We start from the raw sequence: 26,787 nt of genomic DNA, 5'->3' as shown, positions 1-26,787 counted from the left end.
TATCTGTTGTGGTAAAATACTGTCCTCTAATGTTCTTTGAGTTGGAGAGAAAACCCCAAATACAACAATGCAGTTTAGTATCACCAAAAAGGCTTTGAATAGAATATGTAAGACCACATGATACAGGGCAAACTGCACACATTAAGTTACCAAACGTGTTGTATTGTGCTTGTTGAAAGTCTGTTAAATATACAAAAAAAACCTATCAGCTATCCTAATATATATTCGACTGGTTTCACTTGGATAAAGTCAAAAATGGTGCAGATCGAGGCCTGTGAAACCAGCCATTATAATTATTTTGTCAGTTCATTTTATTGTATTCTGTTTGGAAAGAAGACAGTAATGGGTTGTATTGAGTGGAGATTTCAGCTGATGGTCTTTGTCTGTGCGTTTGAGATCGGTGTGCAGGCATGTCTGACTCTCTTTTTCTTTTCCCAGCTGCACATGGGCAAGCAGGCGGAGGAGCAGCAGAAGTACGGAGAGCAGGTACGCCACTCAGCTGCACGGCTCCTCTTTTACTGGATACAGATCATAATGGGCTAAATTCTCAAAGCTGTTTACTCCAAATCGTCATATGCACATTTTTTTCAGAGGAGAAACACACCCAATAAAGTTACCAAACAACTAAAACTTTTATCTTAGTAACTTGTAAATAGTCTTAAGTTGTTTCTTGTTTAATTAGAATTACGATTCTAATATTTCTTTGAGAACAAATGCACTGATGATGAGTTGGAGTAAATAGCTTTCTAGCCCATTGTGTTTTCTTCATTTTTGAAAACTGTGGTATATATTCACAGGTAAAGTAAATTATATATCCTAATGTAATAAATATAATTACTGTATTCCTTCAAATTTAAGACGCATTTTTTTAACCATTTTTTGCTTCTCAAAAATAGCCTGTGTGAGAGTACAGTACATTACAGTATAGTGATGCGTATATTAAAATCACGAATAAGAGACGTGACTACCCAAATAGACAAATAGCAACGTGACTGACTGCCGAGAATAGACAACAAAGGCGTCTGCCCAAATACACAAGCAGCAACGTGACACTGCTGAGAAAAAACAAACCAAGCTTCCTGAGGAATTCCAAGAGAAACATTTACAATTTCAGCATTTCTAACAAACAGTACCAGCTTGGACAGAGCGGAAATTCTGATCAGACCCCGTATTTTTTGACATGCCAAGCAACATTCAGTGCAGCTGTGGTTGCTGGGTTACATGTTGCCTGATGCCATGGAGTGTTGTGTCGTGCTTGCTGTTGTGTGTGATGCTGTAAGTGAGTGGTGGTATGTGTAAAACAGAGACACTGTCTTAAGTATTATATAGTGCGCAGCACAATAAACAAGCTCCATGGTTAATATACAACAACACTGTTTCGTGTCGGTTTTGTACGATACAACTGTGTAATTGAGGTTGTTTCTTTGTAAATGTATATTTATGTCATGTTTTATTTTTTCCTCAAATTGAGGGTGGTAAATTTGAGCTGCGTCTTAAATTCGAAGGAATACGGTAAGTTCAAAGCAAGTACAATATTATTGTGGGTTCTTACGCCATTCTGAGGTGCTGGCAGTTAGATTGTTCCCATGGTATTTGTTAACCCAGTGTACCCACAGACTCAAGGTTATCCCTAAACAGCACAGCACCCCCCACAAAAATATTTGTCTTAATATTCAACGTCAGGTGTATGTGTTTGTATGGGTCCGTGGGATTCTGTAGTTGTTTAAACCTGAAGTTGTCCGTATCTATCCCTCATATAAACATGTGTTTTATATCTTTGCAGCTGGCCTACCTGCAGAGTGCTCTGGATAAACTGAATGAAGCTGTGAAGCTGGCCAAGGTATCAGAGATATTCACTTTACAACAGCATGCAGGTAGAAATGGAAATCCACATGCACATTAGGGGTGTTGGTAGCTTTGAGTTTAAACATTTAAATGTTATTAGAAATGTGCATGAAATACAGATGTTGGCCTTGTAAGGTTATTTATGTAATATTTAGTATTATTTCATAGTTATGTTAAAGCATCAACGATAAACGTGTTTAATCTAAATGTTTAGGAAATTAATTGAAGTGTGACACCTCTAATGCACACAAACACAAATACACTCCTAACTCTACACACTAGTTAGGAGGATTTGGGAAATGAATCCACTGCTTTCAGCTTCTTGTAGACTCCATGCCCTGGCGTCAGAGCAAAGCCCTTATACATATTTAAACAGGACTTATTGTTCACCGCTGGTCAGATGTGCTAACTGTGCTCTCTGTGTGTTTCAATCCGGAGCAGAACCAGCCTGAGAATGTACAGGAGGCCTTGAGATTCACCATGGATGTGATCGGGGGAAAGTAAGGCAGCTGTTGGTTATTGTGTCTATTCTTCTGTTTACTGGAATGTGTCTCAGTGTAGTGCTAACTCAGGGTTAGAACCTCACACCAGACCTGCACCCAGTGCTGGGTTTCAGAACTAACCTGAATTAGCTATATTATTTGTATGTTCAAGAGGCAGGAGTTTGTGGAATTAGACTTCTGTAAAATTATTTCATCCTCCCTTATACCTTTGCTAACCAATCCTAATAGTAAACCTGTAGTGTGACTTATTCATGCTATTATGATAAATGTGATCACTTCAGAGCAGATTTAGCAGGGGCCTGATTTGTTCAAACTTCTGGCACTGCACCTGATTATTTTAATAATATACCTAAACAAGGAGAGTTTTCAAACCCAGGGCTGGATACTGGGCTTGTGCGAGTTTATAAGTATGGGATAAACAACGATAAGTGTTGAATCAGTAAAAATAATTCACTGTTTTGAGTGCCGATTTAACACTTTTGAGTTGTTTATGCCACCTAAAACATTTCTTCCTAATTGATACTCGTTCAATTAACGAGATTCAAATGATTGTTCATTTGGTAATTGGATTAGATTTTCACTCCTTTGTTACACTTAGTTCAAATAGTTAAAATGTTTGTCTCTCACATTGTGGGAATGTCATGAGTTCCTCTTGAGTTTGTGTGAAACTTACACAGTGTCTGTTGTAAGTGAAGATAGTAGCGAGGACGTAGAAGATGAAAGTGACATTAAAAAAAATAAAAATGCAAAACACAAAGAAATGTGAACTGGGAACAGAGTAAAGTTGTTGATAGTTTTGCCAAACCTAAAATGGATGAAGACCTAATATCATTGCCAGTGATCAGTTTTCAAGAAGTACATAAGTGGGCTGTAAGCTTGCTTGAACAGTGGTTAAAGCCAGGAAAGAAATGCAAAAGCTGAGTTTAAATCTAACGTTCGTGTAATGGATGGAGATTTAAAAATGAGGATGGAGTTGCTGTTTCTGAACCTGTCCAGAAGATATGTGAAATAGAAATTTGAAGGGGGTGTTTATGTGGAAATTAAATTTGTGGTAGAATATGGGGTAACATTGTAGAAGAGAGGTACATAGAACCCTGAATAGTACTCAGTCTTTACGCTGGAATGTAAAGTAAGCATTAAAAAATGTGGGAGGGAAAAAAAAAATGTAGTTCTTGCTGTTTATATGAGGAATGAAAATCTACATCTCCCAGAATGCCATAGCTATCCCAGAATACTTATTTACTGGAAATCAGTTAAACAAATACACCTGTTTGTAATTTAACAAGCCAGGCAGGTATAAAAGGACAGGTTTCAAAGACAATACGGTGTACGTTAAAACAAAGTGTATTAAATTTGTGATTTGAGAATAATATATTTAAAGTCAAGAAGTTGGATTGGTCTGACTGAAAGTTAGAGATCCTGCTAAGTTTAGTTAGCACTCCAAAACAGGAGCTAGGATTTATTTTTGTTTTGCATTGTTTGTTAAAAGAAGCCGTGTTCCCACTGGAAAAGGGACACCGCGGAACAAATAAACATTCAGGTACAGATCCATTGTTGTCGACAATGCTTTATCCACCAAAGACAGTTTTAGGAACCCAGAACTGTGTTCAGTTATACTATAAAATAAAGAAGCTTTGTCACAATTTGTAATTCTCAAAAACATTTTTTTACATTGTTAATGTATAATTATGTTGCTTTTAACAAACAATATGAAATGCTAAACTGAACTTAGGCTGTGTTCACACTGGGTCCGTTTAAAGGATTTAGTCTGCTTTGGAAACAAACCATACCGAGTCCACCTAAAGAGGTGGTCTCGGTCCATTTGGCATGCTACAATCATAAGACAGAAATAGTAAGAAAAAGATTACCTTTCCACTGACGCGTCATTGTGTCGTGCCAATAAAATTTTAGTAAAAAAAAAAAAAAAAATCCTTAGCGCTTCCTCTTCATTGGTCTGCTCTTTGAAGACCCATCCTCCTGTAGCAGTTGTGGATTGCTTGAAGACGATGAGAACACTTTCCCACGATTTCCTTCATTGTTGCTTTCTTCCACAGCAATATGTAAGAATTTAAAACATGCTATTAAAAACTGGAGCAATACATCGATAGCTGCCATCTTTCAAGATACCTTACAGGATATTGTATTAACATCCGGTTCACAAACCATAACTAAACTAACTGAGTCCACTTGCAATCTGCATTGTGAACACAAACAAACTCGCTCCTAAAAAAAAAAAAAGGAAGAGGACCAAAAAAATTAACTTCAGCTCGCATCCAAACGAACTCGGTCTCTTTGCTCGCAGATAAGCGTGAACAGCAAGTGCATTGATACAATGTTTCAAATGAAACGAACAAGACTAAGTCCGTTTGAAACTGACCCAGTGTGAATGCAGCCTAACAAGTTACATTTGAAATGTGTAATACTATAATTATTAACTAATTGTTGAAATGATTGTTGCATGATATAATGGTATTCGCTTTTCTGTTGAATTGTTCTGACCTGTGGTTTTGTGGTCGAATCAGCAGTATTCTGTGGATTCGTAGCATAAACTGTGGATTCGTTAATCAACAATATATCTGCTCCGCACTCCCCTTCTCTTCAAAGCCACACAGCCACTTTGTTAGAAGATTCTTAGAATTAGGGGCAGCAGTGTGGAGCAGTGGTTAGGGCTCTGGACTCTTGACCGAAGGGTTGTGGGTTCAATCCCTGGTGGGTGACACTGCTGCTGTACCCTTGAGCAAGGTACTTTACCTAGATTGCTCCAGTAAAAACCCAACTGTATAAATGGGTAATTGTATGTAAAAATAATGTGATATCTTGTAACAATTGTAAGTCGCCCTGGATAAGGGCGTCTGCTAAGAAATAAATAATAATAATAATTAATCAGTCAAAAGATCAAAGGGTGACATCACAGAAATATTTTAACCCTGGTTAAAAGTTGGATCCAGTGCCTGTAAAAGGGAGGTGGACTGACTGCACAGAAGACCCCTGTGTGGCTGTCAGCACTGGGGAGTCAAGGCTTGTCCCTTTTATGGTGTCTTTCACAGGCAGGAACAGACATATACTGCAAGCACAGCTATTGTATTCAGGACAAGTGAGAATTTGACCTTACAGTTGTGTCTCAGTATGTCAGTATTTTGAACTTTGAATTTATTAATATTTCCTGTGACATGTATTCCCCTCAGGTTCAGCTCTGCAAAGAAGGACAATGATTTTATTTACCATGAGTCTGTGCCTGCCCTGGAGACTCTCCCCTCTGTTAAAGGTAAATCTTCCCACTGTATCTCTCCACTTGCTGCCCTATCTTCAGAGATGTCATTATATTTAGTGGACCGCATTGGGACTTTCGATCTGTGATTGTTGGTAATTTGGAATTTTAGGTCAGACTTATCCTAGAAGACCCACAATATAGTGTTTGTTTTGATTATAGTAAGATATTGTGCAACTTCAGCACTTCAGGCACAGTTTTTTGGGACCAATGCTATAAAAAGTCAAATGAAAGGACATGGATTAGGATCTTATTTTAGCCAATAGCTCCAGAGGTGAAAGGATAGTTTGGTCATCTCCCCAGACTCTCTTCTTCTCCCACCCCCTTCCAGGTGCCCCCCTGGTGAAAGCTCTCCCGGTTAACCCAACTGACCCCAGTGTGACTGGACCTGATCTCTTCTCTAAACTGGTTCCCATGGCAGCTCATGAAGCCTCATCCCTGTACAGGTAACTGAAGCCTGGAGGAGGTGGAGGACAGCATTTCTGACAAGTGTGTGTGAACGTGCTTGTGTTTGCAGTTGGATTTTGGGTTCATACTTAAAACTCCTTTGTAAAAATCTGCACAGCTGTATTTATGTAAGTAGATGTGTTTTTGTAAATTTGTATGCTAGGGTACAGTAATATTAGTTGTATATTCATGATGTGTATATTCATGATGTGTTACGTTCATTAATCATGGATTAAAATTTTGCACTAATCAGATAATGGTATCATTGAATAGGCTCTGGAAATGCAGTCCTGACATTAATTTGTCCAATACAAGCATGTGAATTCAGTAAAATGAGAACTTTTAAATTAAAAACTCAAAAATACCAGGAGTCAGCTAAAAAGATAAATGCATGATTTGTCTTTTTTTGCCATTTCTTTTTCTCCTGCAGTGAGGAGAAAGCCAAGCTGCTGAGAGACGTCATGGCCAAGATCAACAGCAAGAATGAGACTCTGGAGTGAGTGCTCTTCTCAGCTGTATCCATCTGCAGATTTATACTGCGGTGTAACCTATAATTGTGATTTATGTAGTAGATTGTTTGAGCCCTTTTGCTGGGGATTCCAGAGAGAGCGTCACATTACGAATGCTCATCGCTCTTGAGTTCCAGGGTGTAATTCAGGAAATTGGCTTGGGTTCGGAGGATGTCCACTGACCCTTCAGTTCTCTTGATCTGCATGAGGAATTACTGCAGTGAGGGAACATAATTGGGCATTCTAAATTGGGAAGAAAATCGAGGGTAAAAGGATTTGGCACTAAATAAAATAAAAGATTGTGTTGCATTAGGTGGGCCATTTAGATGTAGCCAGACACGTCTTTAAGCACCGCCACAGTTTCTGTACAGACATAGGGCCTTTAGAAGTGTGATATGAACACACAGAAAACGTAGAGCATAGCATTGATATTCATTAACTACATCTGAAGAAAGGCTGTCCGGACAGGTTCTCATAAGGAGTTTTCCCACTAAACTCACATAGCAGTCAGTACCTGCCTTGTTGATTCCTACAGACAGTTCATGGACTCTCTGCGGCTGGACCCTGAGACAGTGGACAACCTGGACATGTACAGCCACATCCCACCTGTCCTGATGGAGAAGTGTGCTGCGCTGAGCGTGCGGCCCGACACCGTTAAGAACCTGATCCAGTCCATGCAGGGTGAGCACACATGCCTAACACACTCTGCAGTGGGAATACAGACAGAAACTTACATTACACTTCAGTGTGGTTTGTTATTTGTTGTGAAAGGACCTCAGAATACATCATTTTACTGTCCACTGGATAGTTTCTTTGCAGAATAGAAAAGAGGTCATATGAGAAATCCTACTTGCTTAAAAGACCTGTACACAAGATATATCTCCTTAGACATTGTGGGGTCTGTTTTTATGTTCCAAACAATTGATGGATATAGTCTGTGTTCAAATGCAGGCTTGAGGAAAGCACCAGCTGGGTTGGTATAGTTAATAGGTGGCTGTTGAGATCATTCAAATATAACCCTGTTGAAAGAATAACTATATAAGTGAAGTGGATAAACTGATGCAGTCAGTAGAGGAAATGCTTGTAAGTTTAACTTCGACTGAAATGCTTGTAAGTTTCACTTTTGACTGAGTGTGTGCTGCTCACTCCTCTCTGCTCCCCCAGTGTTGTCGGGGGTGTTCACTGACGTGGAGGCCTCTCTGCGTGAGATCAGGGAGCTGCTGGAGGAGGAGCAGGCTCAGGAGCGCCGCCTGGAGGAGGCAGTGGGGAAGCAGGCCATGCCGCCACTCCCCCCTGCCCTGGCGGAGCTCACAAAGGACCTGGACAAGTACATGGAGGTGCATGAGAAGGCCAGCTTCACCAACACCGAGCTGCACCGTGCCATGAACCTGCACATCGCGAACCTGAGGCTGCTGGGGGGGCCCCTGGAGAGCCTGAGTGCTGCACTGCCCAGCCCGGAGCTCACAGAGGGTATGGAGCTCGATCAAACACTTTCATCGGCATGGCTTGACTATAGCCTCTACAGAGTCTATACAGTCAGTGGTAATACAGTCACTGCAATCTGCTTTACTGTACCGTCTATACATTGTCAGTGCTAATGATGAAGTTTTAATAATATGCATATGCATGTTTCGGTTGTATTTGCATACAGATATTATTTTATTTTCTTCAAGCATTGATTTATTAATTTAGTTCGATGTTGGATTAGGAAATGTATTGCTGATTGCACTTCTAATAAACCCAGTGTCTCTCCTCTGTCAGAGGACGCGGCTGTGCTGCAGTCGATGAAGCGGATCCTGGGCAAGGTGCAGGAGATGAGGGACCAGCGCCGGTCTCTGGAGAAGCAGCTCCGAGACCTGATCCACAAGGACGACATCACCAGCGCCCTCGTCACCACCGAGCGCTCCGAGATGAAGGTATGAGGTTGACTGGGGTGGCAGGGGCCAAAGTAGCTTCGTAAAACCCACCCAGTCACCAAGGACTGCACCTTTTTCACGTTTTTGACATTGCCGCCTTGGTATACTGGTATTCCCTGGTTTCCCTACAAAAGCCATTCGAGTAACAGCTTAAGGTGTAATGTTTAGTTTTAACCCTTTGCTGTCCATTTATTAAATGCGCATCAGGCACGCCAGGTCTAATTTATTTTCACACGCGCAGTTAATTTTAGACACGCTGTTTAAAAGTATTTTTTTCACAGTCAAACGGGTTTAAAAGGCCCTGCATAACAACAAAGCACTCGCTAGGCATCTCCAGCCCCGCCCCACCCTTTCGTTCGCTATAGTTTTCACCTATGTAAGAAATAAATAATAATAATAATAATAATAGTCGTACATACCGATCAGTCATCTCCTGATCACTCGTTTTATCACCAAACTCCTCAATAATGCGATCCAAGTCATTATTTTATTACTATAACATCTCAAAAAAGCTCTGCAAATGTCTGTGTTCTCTGTGCGCTGACGCACTATCAGCCAGCTTGTTTACTTATGACCCCCCCGTTATCTGATACCAGGGCCATGTTTGACTATTCATGTGATACGCCTTTTTTTTTTTTTTCCCCCGACTTGTCTCGGCTCCTGTCGTTCCCACTCGGCCATTGAATGGTTTTCTCGGCTTTTTCCAGAGAAAAAACGACTAAGACCCGTTTTTTGCGTTTCTATAATGATGTCGGACAGGGTCCGACAGTGGACCTGATAGGAATAATTGCAATGTCGGACCAGGTCTGACATAGGACCGCAAAGGGTTAATGTTTCATTCCAGCTCAAGAAGGGATGCATATCTGTAACTTGGCTTATTTGTTTATTTTTTGTAAGATGGCCCTTGAGATAAACTTTAAAATTATTTGTGTAGGTTATGCCCCGCATTGGTGAAAAATAAGGTCAAAGCTTTTTTAACACTTTCAAAATCATTGCTTCACAGCTTTTCTTTTGCTTACATGGTTTATGCATCATTATGTACACAGAGCTACCCCCTCCCAGAATGTGATGCAGTTGAGTTGGAATATTCCCAGTGTGTGTGAGTGTGTGTGTGTGTGTGTGTGTGTGTGTGTGTGTGTGTGTGTGTGTGTGTGTGTGTGTGTGTCGCTATCTCGCTCTTGCTGTCTTCTCTCCTGTGAATATATATGGAGCTGAGTCTCTCTCTACCCTGGTGTCCATGCAGAAGCTGTTTGAAGAGCAGTTGAAGAAGTACGAGCAGGTGAAGGTGTACATTGATCAGAACCTGGCTGCCCAGGAGAACATCCTCAAGGCCCTGACCGAGGCAAACGTGCAGTATGCTTCCGTGCGCAAGGGACTGGCCGAGACCGAGCACAAGTGAGTCTGGGGGGGAGTCGCAAAGGACCAGGCCCCAGGAGGAGAAGCAGGCTAATTCAGTAGTAGGGGTGTAATTATATACTAAGGTCACGATTTACGATACATTGCAATATGCAGGTCATGATATGATACATCACAATACCTGTGATGGTCCTGATTGGCTAATTGTATGATGCCTAATAAGATCAAATGATTAATTAACAGTTGACTATTTTTTTTTAAAACTAAATTTAATGAGATAAGGAGGGTATGTATTCATACCATCTATAAAACACACTTATTCTTCACTCAATAACCATTTGGTGTACCATGCTGTTGCGTTCGAGTCTTATGAAGGTAAAACTCGGGAGGGAACAGTACTCGTAGTGGTTAATTTTCATGCACTGGGCCAGAGTGAAATGAATACACTGAATCCACTAAACATTATGAGAGACAGACACAGTACTTGTGTTTAGGATAACTCCTTTTGAGAGATTATATTTAATGAAGCACAACATAAACAATGTTTTCCTAACTTTTCCTAATTAGGAGTATTACTGCCACAAAAATAAGTGTTTCACAACTTAAGTTTCTAACAACGTTTTATCACGTTTTGAAAAATATCATACAAGTATTAAAGAACAGTCGAACGAGAAACAATGAAAACCAGTTATTGCTTTGTCAGGCATACTAATCTAACTAAACCACCTTACAATATGCATGTATTAATTCTACTCATATTTAAGACATCTGTAGTTCAGGCAGTGAATATATGCTTACCCTACTCTTTGAGGTGTAATTGATTCAGAGCGGATTGGTGATGTCAATCAGTAGGTAAATGCTTTTCAGGCAGAGTCTCAAATCAGGATTCAACTACAGAGGCTGGGTTCATTGATCAGAACCTGGCTGCCCACCTTTCATGACGTCACCACAACCCCACTGCTCATACAGTATGTGGTTACAATGTGTCTGCTAGCTGTCAAGCTTACGTAAATGTTTAAATTCATACTACAAAATATTTAGCATGTTCAAGCAAAAATGCACATACTAGTACTCTAAGTAAATATAATTATAATGCATTAGTTTAAGTAAATGTAAATCATAAGCTTATCACATTTAATTAATAAGTTTAGCATGTTAATTATACAGACTTCAGCCTACTTCCTTAAAAACCTGCCTCTAGCGAGCGATACTACAAGACCAGACACCACCCTGGCCTTTTGACTGATAAAAATACACTGTCTAGATGTTACTGGGTATAAGTTTGTTTTTCAGAGAAAATGGTTAGTTGGAAAAGCCCTGAGCTCTGGTCTCGTTTATAAAGACTTGAGGTGTTGCTGCTTCGCTGAAGAGGTGTTAAAACAAAAGACAACTATAATTCATCTTTTAGAGAAAACTAGTGCTCGTGACCAGAAAGCATAGGTTTATTTAATTGTAGAAAATGCAGTATGCAACTATACTTTATGATAAAAACTATTTAGCAGCCAGCAAGCAAGCTCTTCTATTCAGGTGAAGAGGGACCCCATATTTTTCTGTTCCCCTCTTCTCCCTCAAACAGCAAGGCTGGTCCCAGGCATCCAGTATCTTGCATCACCGGTATGGTGATCTCTCTCTCTCTCTCTCTCTCTCTCTCTCTCTCTCTCTCTCTCTCTCTCTCTCTCTCTCTCTCTCTCTCTCTCTCTCTCTCTCTCTCTCTCTCTGTCTCTGTCTCTCTCTGTCTCTCTCTCTCTCTGTCTCTCTGTCTCTCTGTCTCTCTCTCTCTCTCTCTCTGTCTCTGTCTCTCTCTCTCTCTCTCTCTCTCTCTCTCTCTCTGTCTCTGTCTCTCTCTCTCTCTGTCTCTCTGTCTCTCTCTCTCTCTCTCTCTGTCTCTCTGGCACCTGTAATGTACTGCAACTCCTTCAGTAAGCTCCCTACTCTGCATGCATACCATGCTTCCCATGGCTCTCCAGTCTTCTGGCTGTTTACACTTGAGACAGGTTGCTCTTATTATTTCCTTGCCTTTGAAATTAGACACTGGCTGTCCTGAACTAACCTCAGTATAAACACAACATCTTCCACGGGAGCAACCTGTACAAACTCTCTTTTTAAATGGGCCCTGTCTTAGCTGGCACTTGTCACAGCAACAATCTGGGTGTCTTGGAGAAGCTTGTTTATTCTTGGAATTTATCACTCTCAAACCAAATCTTGTGGAATCCCCTGCAGGACAGTTATGGAAAGTCCTGTACTTCTCCATCTCAGTCTGCTCACATAAATACACTAATCTGGGCACACCATGAGTCAATTTAATGTCTCTAATATAGTAAGGACTTTCCACTTTCCACTCCTCTGTGCTGTAGTCACAGTCAGTGGGTTGTTGCAACAACAGATTAGACAAGGAGCCTACCTGAACACCAGTATTTATTTTATGTATTCTCCACACAGTGCCAGGCTCAAAGTTTTTGATTAATTCCGTGATAATGCTTATGTATACTTTTGGTTTTGTATCATGATACAAATGATACATACCTTTATCACAATACGATCTATCATGTAATTAAAGTATCACGATTCATTGATACGCGATGAATTGGTACACCCGTTTAGTGGTGCTGTACAACTGGATCTGTATTGTGGTGCACTCATGGTGTGTGCTTGTAGCCAGTGGAAGAATTTCAGTGCCCCCTTTTTTTTTTTTTTAGGTTTATGATGTGTCCAATTTAACATGTTCACAGCAGTGAATATGTACAGTGCTCCCTCGCTATAACACTGGTCTCGGGGGACACACAATATGAGCGTTATAACTAAAGAACGTTAGAAATGGGGGAAGCGGTGGGGAGCGCCGCGGGACACAGAACAACACACATCTGACTATAAAATACACAATAAAAATAAAAAAGGTAACATTTCCACTCATGGATCATTTTAATTAGGAGTTTAACTATAAATAGTCTGGCTAAATGGCAGTCGGGAGTTCAGTTCGAAGCGACAGCCAAGTAAATCTAGTGCTAGAAGGAGAGCGGATTAGACAAGGGGAAGGAGTGGGCTCGCCCCAGGTTCGGCTGCCGGAGCGAGGCTAAAGCAAAGCTGAAGCATCTCGTCTCCCAGACCAAAGCTACAGCTCTTCTTGCAGCAAAAAACTAAATACATTAGGAAAGATAACCATGTAATAGGCCTAATATTTATTTAGTTATAAAACAAATGCTGAATAAGATGTATGTGTTAAAGTGCCAGCACAGCTTTTCTTCAGTTCAGGTAATATATCAAAAGGGAGAGACAGAAACGGAAATTAGACTGAGAAGTTGTTTACAGTTTGAACAACACCGGTACTGTATTTACTGTAGAAATATTGCAGAAATCACTAGTATAGGGAATTGGGGGACATGCTGTAGGAGCGTTATATCCGAGGCGCGTTATAATCGCGAGCCTTATAGCGAGGGAGCACTGTAAAAGTAAATAAGATTTGTAACATCTTTTTTCTATTAAATATCGGCTGGTAACATTAGGTTGTCCAAGATTAGTGCTAATTGCTGGTTTAGCAAAGTACTTTTTGGTTTCTGGACCTAATGCTTTGAGATACAGAAATAAACCTTTTTGTGGCAGTAATGTTACAAAAATGGTGTGAAAGCCTCATATTTCAGAGACCATTTTAGGTAGTGACTTCAGGTACGAGTTTAATGCACCGTTTTTTGCACCTGGTGAAATGTTTTGAAATAATGGCATTCCTAATGATTGCGGCACCCTCTACTGCCGCCTGCAGGTGGAACACGACAGTGCAGACCCTGGTGTCCTCCTACGAGGCGTATGAGGACCTGATGAAGAAGTCTCAGGAGGGGAAGGAGTTCTACGATGACCTGGAGGGCAAGGCTTCAAGACTGCTGGAGAGAGCCAGAAGCACCTGCCAGGCCAGGGAGCAGGAGAGGCAGCAGAGCCTGGACAGGTAAGGGGTTCATCTCTCCACTGCTGTGTTAGTTTTGTAAAACAGCATATATTGAAATGCCTGGACTAATTTAAGTCTTATATTGAGTAGGAACTTAGCCATTTCAGGTTTTCTTGTGAGCATTAATTATATGGAGGGCTTGACGTTTTTGGTTTTAACTGATAAACCTGGGTTTTGGCAATATATTTTAAATAATGTCAATCATGCACTCTCCCTTTCTACATAAAGGAAGCAGCTTTCAGAAGGCAGGCGATGTGCAAAGACATTGCTACTGACCAATCATCAGTTGTTGTGGACCTGCGTAATAGAATACACTTGTTAGAGTAATAGTGTTATTGTTTAGGACCAGTAAATTCAGGACCAGTAATTATTTCAGTTAGGTTAACATTGGGTTAATATTTACAAAATTATAATTAATTTAAAATATTAGCAAAACAATACCAGTATTACAATTAATAAAATAATAATTATAATTCATGAAAAATACTGACTGTTAAAAAGCTAATAAGTCAACTGGTTAAACTCTTCTGTTAGCATTAAGCTGTTACTTCTCACAATTCTGGATTAAAAATTCAACCAGAGTTCTACATTGCCTAAATGTGGACATCCTCACTTCAACACAGTAAGTTAACCTTTGCATATGTATTAGTGAAGTAAACAAAAAAAAAATTCAAGCCCTAATTTATGTTACCAGCGCAAACGTGTCTGATTTAAAGCTACGGTGTAAGCTCACACTGAAGGCTGCAATGGCTCGATCTGCTATGGAACGGGAGTCTTAAATTGAATCGTTATGGACTAGGAGTTGGTAAACTGGTTTTGCGGTTTACGGTGGTTTAGATTCTTAACGGTATTGCCACCATTCCTGCTATTCTACACCGCAAATATCGTAATTACGGTATACAACAGTTAACGCTCTTTTAGTGTTCCTATGAAAAAATTGAACAAAGGCCATTTTTATATGAACACCTTTTTTATTCAATGTCCTGTACAAAACCGTCTCAGTCGTCCTCAGCTTTCTCCCATAGCCTCACACTTGAACATTCCGTCCACTTCTACCTTACCGTCAATCATGATGATTGCCGTTTTTTCCTTTGCATTTTTCTACTGCAAACATCAAAGATGTTCTGCAAACATGCATCTAAACCAAGCGATGATACTTGCAGCCTTAGCAAAGTGTCTGAGGAAGGTCTTTTTGTGAACCGATACTGTATTTTTATAATGGTTTTAAATGAAACTGTCTATCTCAATTAGCAGAGACAAGCGACTGCAGCGGATAGTCTACTTATTCTCAAAGTAGTTTTGCTTAAACAAGTTGTTTACAGTATTCAAACTTTTTTAGGTAAGTGAAGAAATCTCTTTTCGTACAAACTCCACATGTGAAAAAATCATTATCATTAATAACAACATTGTTAGCTTACTTGTGCAATGTCATGGGAACTGTAGATACAAAGTCAAATCATTTTTTTTACGGTTTTGCTATACATATTTTATTTACCCCGTGCCAAAAATAAACAAAACTTTTCTCCTCTTAATGATAACCTGTATTAGTATTACGGGCTTTTTCCTTCCAACTTTTAAGCGCGGTAAAATTTATGCGACAACCGCTATGGAAAACGGTTTAAGTCGACTTAAGAAGTTTTTACTCGCATAACAAGCTCGCTCGCTAGAGGTGCTTTTATTTTTTACTCGCAGTGAAATTTTATTCGACACTTGCATGGGAACCGCAACGAGTACATTTCTGTCCCTAGCGCCCGTCTTCATTCCAGTGACGTCACATTGTTTAATGCGCATGCTCTGATGATAAATACAAGCTGGCAGACGTGGAGCAAATAAGAAACACAATTATTTTTTAAAATTACTGATGATGTCTCTGCACTTGATTTGTTTACGTTTTAAGTTCAAAGTTTCTACCCATTCATTTCAATTTAAAAAAAAAGGTCTATTAAAAAAAATGCTATTTTGTGTAATAAAATACTGGTAAAAAAACAAACAAGCTAAGAACATAAGAGCAAGAAATGTTTTGCACTAATATCTATCTATCTAGCTATCTAGCTATCTATCTAGCTATCTAAAATGTAAAATAAATTGACCTTTTATTTTAGACTACTGATAAATAAAGTGGTAGAAACTTAATTTCCTAGTGAGTTGTTTGAATGGGTATTATGTTATTAATCTGTACTTTTGAAATCATGAATTTGTTTTCTGCAAACAAGTAGTCTGCTCCCTGACTATTTTAGGGAGTCCTTCTGAATCATATTATAGGCTAATTCAAATCATGTGATGAATACTATCCATATATGGACTGTATCGGGGTTTCCCCAAATATAAACCAATCAGAAGTATTAGTATTTTTTTTATTTTATCGTGTCACTGCCAAAAATGCTCTGATTTTGCCTGACAATCACACAAGCAAATCTTATTGAATGCGTCACCTTTTGCTGTTTACAACACAACACCTGTTTACAACACAGCTCCTGGATGCAGGTACAGTCAATGCAGCCATCATACCGGAAATAGTGTTAGATTTTCTTTTTATGTAGTATTAGAAACAATGATTTTGGTTTTATAGTTTTGTATGTACATATACCCGTTTACACCAGAACACAGGTATATGTACATACCTGTTTCTTTTGAAATGTGTATTTTATTGTATTTTTACACTGTTTGTAGTCGTGCTGTATATGCGCTCATTTTAAAAATAAAGCCTCTTATGTTTAATTTCCATTTACATACGGTGTTTCTGCAGTGCAATGTTAGATATGATGTTCATGAATAAAACTTTTCAGTTGTATCTGATACTGTGTCTTTAATTTTCATAACGAAGCACTTTAAAAATGTATGGGTCAAAGTGACCCACGTGGCAGTTCTAGGTAGTTCAAAAATCTGGCGGTTCTAGCGTTAATGACCAGTGGTGGGACTTGAAACCAAAAGTTTTTCACAGAATTTGGAAGACTGGTTCCTAAGGTTCTTACAGCAATACTTACATCTTAGGACCCACATCCCCTACAGGGTAAAGGGTTAGGCTGAAGTTCAAATAACACTCGTCAGTTACCCCTCGTCTGGCAATTTGCCAGAAGTGAGTAGGGTGCGCCTAGTATTTTTTTTCTGAAAAGCCCTGTTCAATACGAGTAGAACAAGGTACTACACATGATGGTAGCATCTAAATTGCACCTAGGGTGATTTTTTCTGTTCAAGGTCCCTTTCTCACTTTAGGTTGACCTTTGCAAGGTCACAGGTCGAAGGGGAAATTGAAAAAAAAAAAAATTTTCGGAACTTGGCGTGTCTGAAAACCCCCAGGTGAAATTTTCTAGGAAAATCTGAGACGGACGGGCAACGGCACTGCTTGAGTTGGCATGGCAATGACCCGTACCTTATTCAGGTTGTCAGAGTTTTTAGGATAAATACCCATTAGGGAATGGTTACATTTCTATTTCAAGGAACCAGGGTTATGGTAATAAACTAACGTGTTTCTTTGTGCAGCAGATGCTGTTACTTGGTCCTTGATCTGCAGTTCATACGCATTGGATACATTTTTATGATTCAGTGAACTGATATATTTTAAATGTCTATGGCATTGGTTTGCATGCTTGTGCTTAGTTCTGAGTGGTTCCATCTACACTTTGTTTGGTTCCAGTGTAATGCTGAAATTAAATACCAACTCCCTTGTTGTAAACTGGCCTCAGCTATTGCTAATTGAACACTATAAGATATAAACATTAGATGCCTGTCAAGAGCTCTGTAGCATTGTGTTTGAAACAGTTTTTTTTCTAAACTTACTTGATGTGAATACTACACTTTTTACATAACTTCATAATTTTTTTTACACCAAAAAACCCTAGTAGCTCCAGCTTTTTATTTGTTATGAGATAACAGGCTCTAACAGCCCCCCTTTTCTCTCTCTTTCTTTCTCTGTCTTATCAGGGAGCTGCAGAAGAAGCCCCCTCCTCGCCCCACGGCCCCCAAGCCCCCCCTGCAGAAGAAGCCATCAGACTTGGATTCCAGCCTGGATGACGCTGAGCTGCAGCAGCTGAATGCGGCAATTCTCGCTCTGGGTGGGGACCTGCCAGAGGAACTACGCAGCCTTCCCCCCAACCCCACCCTGCCCTTCCCCGGGGTGCGAGCCCCTTCTCCAGGCAGTATGGCCAGCCCCCCTCTCCAGCCCCCCATGTACTGGCCTGGGGCCGTCATGTTCAATCAGCCTCGCTTCCCAGCTCACATGATTCCTACCGAGGGCATGGTCAGGCAGCCCCACTACCCAGCTGTCAGCGGGCTGCCTCAACGTCAAGCCATGCCCCCGCACAGTGCACCTGCCAGGGGGCATTTACCTCCGCACTTGGCTGCACCTCAACATCAGCCACCCTTCACCACTGAGCATCTTGGAGGCATGCTTCCCCAGCACGTCTCCCCTGTGCCGGGCTATGGGATGGGTCCACAAGGAGGACAGACCCCAACACCCCATACTGGCACTTCTGTTCGGCCAGCTATGGTGAGCCAGTCTGGGCAGCCTCAGTTATCTGGGGTAGCTGTGGGAGGGCCAGGGGTCAGGCCTTCCACCACAACTGTGGACAGCCTACAGACACCCATTTCCAGCTTCACTTCTCCAGGGCACCCAGGACAGCCTTCACAAGAAGCCCCCATAGGTGGCATGCAACTCCCCAGGCAGCAGATACCCACTACTGGGGGGTACAGAGTGCCACCTATGGGGCAGTACCCCCCCCTACCCACAGCCACAGCACTTTGGTCAGCCTCCCGCACAGTTCTCTCCCAGTATGGGACAGCAGCAGCAGCAAATGCAGCATCCCTATCAGCCCCAGCAGCACCCAGGCCAGGAGTTCCACGGTTCAGTCAGGCCCCCTGTTCAGCCCCCACACTACCCACAGTACCTGCCCCAGCAGAGGCAGCAGCCGCCCCCTCACTTCCAACCTCCTTCCCATCTCCCCACACAGAAGCCTGCTTTTCCTGGCCAGCCCCACATGCAAGCAGTGCTCCCCCCACAGCCTTACCTCCCCCCACAGCCTCGCCTCCCCCCACAGCCTCACCTCCCTCCTGCCCCCATATCCTCACAGCCCCACATGCAACCTAGTTCTCAGCCTCACCTGCCACCAGCCTCCATCCCAGCCCAGCCTCACCTGACCTCTGCATCCCAGCCTCACATGCACCCTCAGATGCCCCAGCAGGCCTCAGGGGCTGTGTGTTATCCAAGGGGGGCTGCTCCCCATATCTTCCCCCACCAGACTTCTCAGACAGTCCCACCTCAACAAGCACAGCTCCTGCTGCCTCACCCTTCCATTGTCCAGCCTCTGCCCCCAGTATCCTCAACTGCCCCTGCTGTAGGTACCATGCCTTACCCTCCTGCCCCCTTGCAGCACCAGGGTCCCCTAGCGCCCCACCTTCTCCCTCACCCCCCCGCCACTCAAATACCCCAGCAACCTCCTCCCAACGCCATCTCTCCCTCACCAGCTCCTTCTCCTTCCCCCCAGCCCTCTCCTGGCCCCCCCTCCCTGGGCCTGATCCCCCAGAGACCCCCTCCCTCCCTGACACCATCCCTCCCTGCTGCATCTTCCTCCCCAGCCCCTTCCAGCTCCTCTGAGGTGTTGTTCCAGAGACCGAGCTCCACCACTGATGACCTGCTCTCCTCCAGCCCTGAGAGCCAGCATGGGGGCCCCAAGGCAGCTGCTGCAGTGCTCCTGCCCACCAAGGCGGACCCCCAGGATGGGCAGCGCAAAAAGAAGCCCGAGGGGGTGCGTCTGATCGAGGGGGACCCGTACCAAGCCCCTGAACTTGTGACCCGTCTGTGGGCAGAGCTGGAGCGGTTCCGGGCAGTGGTGGAGGCTCTGGAGAAGCCAGGGCCGGGCACCTCGGAACTGGACGCCCGCTGGAAGGAGCTCCAGGACCTGCAGGAAAAAGATGCACGGCAGCTCTCCATTGCCATCGCCCGCTGCTATAGCATGAAGAACCGCCACCAGGACATCATGCCCTACGACCGCAACCGCGTGGTGCTGCAGTCCGGCAAGGATGACTACATCAACGCCAGCACCGTGGAGGAGCTGTCCCCATACTGCCCCCGCATCATTGCCACGCAGGCCCCCCTCACCGGCACAGCCACAGACTTCTGGCTCATGATCTACGAGCAGAAAGTCTCCCTCATCGTCATGCTGGTGTCTGAGCAGGAGCTGAAGAAGGTGAGAGCCGCCCCTGACACACTGCAGGGTAGAATTAAAGACTTAATTAAGACACAGCTTTTGTACGGGTAACTTACAAGGGTCAAACCTTTAACCTTTAATGGCTCAATCTGCTACACAATTTTCTCCATTTATATTATAACACAAATGTGTAAAGACAGTATAATGTCATAATCAACCTTAGAATTCATGTAGTGCACTATTTGTTCTTTTCGTGGAAGATTAGGCATTCCAGAAATTCAAGAATAGGGTGTAGTTTTCCATGTGGCCCTGTGTAACGGTTTTTAGTTCTGGTTGAGCAAAGATGAAAAATCTCCACTGATTGGTGTTTTTCCTCTTTTACTCGGTCCCCTGGGGCTACTGAAGTGATCAATGCAGATCCGGCAGGAAAAATTGTTCCTGATTTATTTATTTATTTACTTTTTTAAAAATATATACATAAAATGGAAAACAAAAGAAAAAATAAGGCACAAATTCTTTAAGACAGTTGTTTTTACATTACATGCCCCATTGGTACTTGCAGATGGCTGTCTTGGCAAGTTGCTATTTCATTGGTCCACAAAAAAGTACTGTGAATTAAACATAGGGTGCAGTGCTACAGTTCACATTGCAAATAATGGAATGGAAGGAAGGTGCTGGTGACAAATTAAGATACATATATCTTTTTTCTGTTTCACTTGTGGAGCGAGCAAGCGACCTGGGGGGGGGGGGGTTGATCGCGGACATTGTTGTCAAAGCCTGAAGACCCCCTACTCTCCTAGAATAATCTGTAAGTTAGGCATGAATAGCTCACCTTCAAACAGGATACATGATGTTGGAAAGCCATATTCTCTGCAGAAAAAATGTACTTAGAATAAATTCTCATTGCATTTTCTTTGTGAGCAGGGGTGCGTTCAATAGGTAGAGCACTCCAGAGCGTTACGTGGCGCTTTCTATTGAACAACCTGCACGCCTAGAGCACTTTGTAACGTTAGCTAACATTCTGAGGCGCTTGCTCGTGTGTGTTTCAAAATGGCGGAGGTACAATACCAGTGTGGCTGCTGTGGTGTAATTTCAAACATACTGGACTTTTTGACCAACATATCTGTATATATTCTTTTCGTAAAAAAAAAATATAGTTTTGTTAAATTAACAGCGTAATTTGACTATTTTTTCCTTTTAAACAAAGTGAATTTGCAGCATTCGAAATGCTCAAATAATGGATAAATAACGCTGTGTTAAAGGTGAGTTATATGCAACGCTTTTTTAAATTTTTTTTTATAGTTTTGCTATTTCTGCGAGATTACTAGGCTTCACACTGTATCTCGGCTGAAAAAGCACAGCAGTATAGGCTACACTGAAAACTTTAAACCCTTTTTTTTGTGGCAGAAAGGGGACTTTAGAATAAGACAACTTTACTAAAATGAGGTGCTTTTTTGCAGTGTTACTTTTCCAGTACCCTCATACTAAGAACAAGGGCCTCCATTTATGCTATGTGGCTGAGGCTTAATTGATAGGCAATTACCCAATTATGCCTCAGCCGCATTCTCAGGATCCCTTTTTCCCTGCCAACCAACACTCACACCTGTGCGCGCGCGCGCACACACACACACTTCTCTCCATTCCCCCACCTTGCCACAGTCCGCACTGAAAGAATTTTATATAGCTTCTTCTGTAGGTCTAATGTTTAGGGTTGTTGTTGTTTGGGATACATTCTAATTTCAGGTGTAATCTGATCTGAATTTAATTTGGGTTCCTGAGCAAAAAATCCAACATGACAGTGGAACCCAGATCCCTGCCACTGTTCAGCTTTTTTACTTCTCTGCACTTTCATCTCTGATTGAGGTTCTTGCTGTCCTGCTCTCCTTTCAGCAAAAAGTTCTACAGTACTTCCCCCTAGAGCGCGGGCAGCAGGTGTCCCAGGGGCCCATTACCCTGACCCTCACTACCCTCAAGGTGACCCCCACTCACATCGAGAGAATGATCGGGCTGCAGTACCGTGACCAGAGCCTCAAGCGCACCGTCATCCACCTGCAGTTCACATCCTGGCCTGAGCTGTGAGTACATTACACTCTGCACAAACCTGTGTGTATTCGTACTCCTATAATGACATAAATTAAACGTTCTGACTGGCAGGCTGGTGGTGACAGCATGATATACAGTCATTAAAAACCTGTTTTTTCACCCTGTAGGAGTCTCCCAGACAGTAACAACAACCTGATCCGTTTCATCCAGGAGGTCCATGGGCACTACCTGCACCAGCGTCCCCTTCACACTCCCATCGTGGTGCACTGCAGGTAAGGGCAGCATTTCTGTTCACAAAGCTTGCTTTAGGGACCGTGCAACACTGATCAAAACTACAGGCAAAGAACTACAGTTAAATCACCTGTTAAACAGAGCACCTGACTCTAAGGCTACTACAGGAGAGTACCTTCAATGGCTGATAGAAGTAAGTTTTTCAGTATTCTGAATCAGAAGAAGCCACATCAGCATTCACAACTGTTTCCCCATCTTCTCAGCCTTAAATTATACCAACAGGCAGCACCAGCTGTAGCTTTCTATTGCAATACAAATCCAGTAACTGTGTCCCATTTCAATGTGTATACACTCCAGTTTAGTTTACTACTACTACTAGTGGTTTAGGCATTGCATACCCTAGGCAACAAAAAATACACTCTTGTCAACTCCACTAGGACAGTATTTTTGGGCTTTGACAGAAGCTTATCCTGTATTTCTGTTGTTTTATCCCAGTTAATACATGACTCCGATGAAGTGGTGCAGTTTGGTTTGCTGCAGTTGATATGTGAAGGTGTCCAATGTGTAACCGGCCCCCCTGTGTCTCCCTGCAGTTCTGGTGTGGGCCGTACTGGGGCATTCTGCCTGCTGTATGCTGCCATGCAGGAGGTGGAGGCGGGCAATGCCATCCCAGACCTGCCACTGCTGGTGAGGAAGATGAGGCAGCAGAGGAAGAACATGCTGCAGGAGAAGGTGAGCTATCTGCAGAGTTAGGCACGTTACTGAAAAAAAGTAACTTATTGTTCGTTACTCGTTTCTTCTGAAAAAAGTAATGTACAGTATGTCCTAACTTATTACTTAATAAAAAAAAGTAGCATGTTATTACTCGTTACATTTCTTTCTCTTGTCCTGTGAAACAGTTTTTGAAACTGTTCTTTATTTTTTAACTATACCTGGTTGGTTTATTAAATGTCAAACAGGTTTTAACATTTTTTTTGTAGTAAAACAAACAACTGTAATGTACTGGATATTGTAAATTGTAATCATTACAATACATGCGACTTTGCAGAAGTATCTTTCCAATGTATACATAAAGGAGTGAAAATAAAAAAAGCAACTGCAGCTACACAAAAGGCTTTTTATAAGAACAGCGAGCGTTAGTTGGGGGAAAAAAATGGACATAATGTATATAAAACATTGTGTTAGATCAGGGGTCTCCAATCCTGGTCCTGGAGGGCCGGTGCACCTCTTGGTTTCTGTTCCAACTTGCCCTAAATTAATTAATTGGACCGATTTGAGCTTCCAATAAGCATTTAATTGGTCCAATTAAGTAATTTAGGGTACAATTGGAACAAAAACCATGAGGGACACTGGCCCCCCCAAGAAGGGATTGGAGACCCCTGTGTTAAACTAGTATTTTTCGCATACATTCAGTCAACCTATTTTAAACATTTTGTTTATAAAACGAAATAGTCTGTGCATCGCATCAAAATGTACCTGTTGATCGCTTTTAATAAGCCTTGTAGTACTCTCAAGCCAGTTAACCAGATTTGTGCGCAGGCACGCAATTAGCCAGATAAAAACTAAACGAAGACCTTGGTGCTGATGAAAGCTGCTATGTTCAGGGTAAGTAGCAGTTATGTCTTTAACTTAAGGACTGTCGTGATATTCAAGGTACTGCAGTAAGGTGAGTTGTTAGTGCTTCTAGTTTGACGGCGTGCCACATGTGGTGTTGCGCAAGAGGCTGCAACAGCACAGATTACAAACAGTGACTGAGGTTGCATCTGCAAAATAAAAATAAAGAGACTTTCCTGTTTTAAGGTTACAACTGAACTGAAATGTACTTTGGCTTTAAAAAAAGAAAAGACCACCAATGTAGGTTTACAACAGAGGAATGGTAACAAGACGAACTTGTCTATTTTTTGCGTAAAAGTAACTGTAATATTATTATTACTCCCATTAAAAATCTAACCTGTTATATTACCTCGTTATTGACAAAAGTAATATTACAGTAACACGTTACCCAAATTCTGGCCATCTGATCTTCAACACACACACACATGCTATAGGAGGTGAGCTTCTGGTCTGATAGGCTTTCTTTCTCTCTCTCTCTCATACACACACACACACACACACACACACACACACAGCAGAGGAAAAACATGCTACAGGTGAGCCATCTGATCTGACACACCCCGCCTTTTGATGTTGCCAGCCAAAGTTGCCAAGTGTTCCATTTGCTTGTATCAATTTGATGCATTTACAATATATCCTAGAGATTGTGTGTGACACTTCTTGATTGCAAGACTAAGCTTTATTAGAAAACAATTCTTATAAAAATAAAAATAAATCCTTTAAACCTGTGTGGCTACTATGTATCACAGTGTAATGTACAAATATAATTTTGTTACAGAAATAACATAAACACAGCCCGTTTCTTATTAAGGAATCTGTAACCATGCCTTTCAGTAACACCCTGTCCCTGTTTGTGTTGCAGCTGCACCTCAAGTTCTGCTATGAGACTGTCCTGAAACATGCTGAACAGGTCCTGCAGCGCCATGGAGTCTCCACCGCCCCCTGCAGCAAGACCACCAACAGTGCAGTCATGAAGGTGCCACCAAACACTTTGCTGATCAAATAGCTTTGTCACATCACAGATGGTGTCTTCCAGTTCACCCTGGATAAACCTGCAGGTGTAATTGGGGTTGCAACTTAAGTGGCAGCAAATCTGGATTTGTTTGTATTATTATTTTTGATTCAGTTCCAATTAAATGAAAGCTGCATGAATAGAGTTGTGTTTGCTATAGCCCCTCCTCCAGAATTAGAAAATTTTGACCTGGGATAAGCCTGGAGCTCTGAACCTTTTTACTCGCCCCCCCTTACCTTTGTATGTTTTTGTAACCTATCTAGCACAGTTTTTAATAATACATTTCAATTTTGTTCCACTGCTGTTTTAGCCATACTCTCGCCAGGAGTCCCAGGATATTGTGCTGGGAGGGGACATGCCAATCAGCTCCATCCAGGCCACCATCGCCAAAATGAGCATCAGACCCCCCTCCTCCTGCGGACAGAGCCTGGACTTCAGCGACCTGGATTCCCTGCCCCCTGCCCAGCCCAGCCTGCCTGCCTTCCCTGTGATCCAACTCCAACCTGATCTTGCAGTACCTGCCCAGTCCTGCCAGACAGCTGTCACTACCACCCCACCTGACAGCTGCAGTGCCACGCCACCTCCAGCAGAGAGTGAGGGTCATGTCAACAGCAACACCACCGAGCATCCCCTGCCAGAGCCAGACCTGGTCCCAGCCCCAACCCCTGTCAGCTCCTCTTCACTGGACCTGCTGGCCTCCCTCACGCCCGAGGCATTCACACTGGACGCCGCCTCCAAGGGAAAGCAGCGCATCAATAAGCACTGCTTCCTTCAACCGCAGAACGGACAGGGCCTGCAGGGGGCGTCCTCGGGGGACGACCCCCTCAGCTCGCTCGACCCCCTCTGGACCCTCAACAAGACCTGAGTCCGGACCACCCAAGCTGGCTGCAATCCAGCCCTCCCTGAACCACACTGGAGCAGACAGGACAGCAACCCGCTCCAGAGCATGGGATTCACTCTGTACCTTAACCCTGATCAGCTAACTGTACCACAACTCTACCTGCTGCAGGAAAAGCACCCCCCCCTCTCCACCCTCCACCCTGGCAGTAGCAGAGCTCTCATAACACATGGCTGTCCTAAAGAGCTGGTATTCTGGATTCTGCATTCTTAGAAATTGTATTACTGTGCATATGACTTTCTGTGCTGTTGAGACGGTACTTTTTTTTTTTTTTAAGTTGCCCCTCTGAATCGTTCTCTTTTGTTGTCAGCATGCATTCCAGTTTGTCAGAGTTCATTGTGTCATTGATGTTTCTGGGCAGGTTTTCTGTGTGTTCACTCTGAAGAAGTTGAATCACACAGCCAGTCTCGTGGTTTCGGTTTGTGTGCATGCACACACTCACTCACTATCAGACACTCAAGCAGGCACGGTCAGTGCTGTGAATTTCATAGACCAGGGAATGAAACCAGGTTACAGAAACCTGACGGTGCCTGTGGCAGGAAAGTAGTTCACAAAAACACCCATGGATAAATCCAAAGGCAAAGTTACATTTAAATTGTCTGGGAAATATGAGATCAACTCTAAGTTTGCTGTACACTATAACATGTTTGGGCTAAATCTAGTTATTATTCTCATACTATTGTGTTTTTAAACAGTCTTTTGGTAAATTTAGGGTTTTACAGCATACTGTGCCACTGGGGAATCTGATTTATTTTCCTTCATGTAACATTGTAAATAATAAATAATTAAAATAATTATTATAATACACACTTTTTTTGCATCAGTATCCCAAAGTGATTTTTACACCTTTTAATAACATATTTAACATAACTGCTATAGGTTTGGAAAGTGTGAGTTAGATATTTCTAAATTTAGAAATACTAAAAGTTATTTTTATAATTAATTTAATGACAAACATTTTGACTAGAAGTCTATTTGATTGAAGACATTAAGAAAGAAGTTCCTTTCAGTGTTTTTAAAGGTATGAGGTAGGTGAAGCCAGGGATTTCTGCACATTCTGGTAAAGGC

The 26,787-nt window shown here is 42.3% G+C and overlaps 1 protein-coding gene across 1 annotated transcript in view; it reads left to right on the top strand.

Moving 5' to 3' along the window:
- The window catches only part of LOC117400638 (tyrosine-protein phosphatase non-receptor type 23-like), a 49,019-nt gene extending 22,490 nt beyond the window's left edge, over nucleotides 1-26,529 (top strand). Inside the window, 18 exon segments of the mRNA XM_034000862.3 lie at nucleotides 439-486; nucleotides 1,784-1,840; nucleotides 2,287-2,345; nucleotides 5,534-5,613; nucleotides 5,948-6,062; nucleotides 6,494-6,559; nucleotides 7,108-7,253; nucleotides 7,737-8,042; nucleotides 8,334-8,488; nucleotides 9,732-9,883; nucleotides 13,599-13,778; nucleotides 17,700-18,684; nucleotides 18,686-19,960; nucleotides 21,812-21,996; nucleotides 22,132-22,236; nucleotides 22,789-22,927; nucleotides 24,672-24,785; nucleotides 25,132-26,529. Coding sequence (XP_033856753.3) covers nucleotides 439-486; nucleotides 1,784-1,840; nucleotides 2,287-2,345; nucleotides 5,534-5,613; nucleotides 5,948-6,062; nucleotides 6,494-6,559; nucleotides 7,108-7,253; nucleotides 7,737-8,042; nucleotides 8,334-8,488; nucleotides 9,732-9,883; nucleotides 13,599-13,778; nucleotides 17,700-18,684; nucleotides 18,686-19,960; nucleotides 21,812-21,996; nucleotides 22,132-22,236; nucleotides 22,789-22,927; nucleotides 24,672-24,785; nucleotides 25,132-25,686 — 4,722 coding nt within the window. The 3' untranslated portion in view covers nucleotides 25,687-26,529.
- The last annotated feature ends 258 nt before the right edge of the window (nucleotides 26,530-26,787 follow it).

The sequence above is a fragment of the Acipenser ruthenus genome, chromosome 4, assembly GCF_902713425.1.
Source record: "Acipenser ruthenus chromosome 4, fAciRut3.2 maternal haplotype, whole genome shotgun sequence".
In the NCBI taxonomy this organism is placed as follows: domain Eukaryota; kingdom Metazoa; phylum Chordata; class Actinopteri; order Acipenseriformes; family Acipenseridae; genus Acipenser; species Acipenser ruthenus.
The sequence above is the reverse complement of the archived record's forward strand: the minus strand, read 5'-3'. Positions and strand labels throughout refer to the sequence as shown.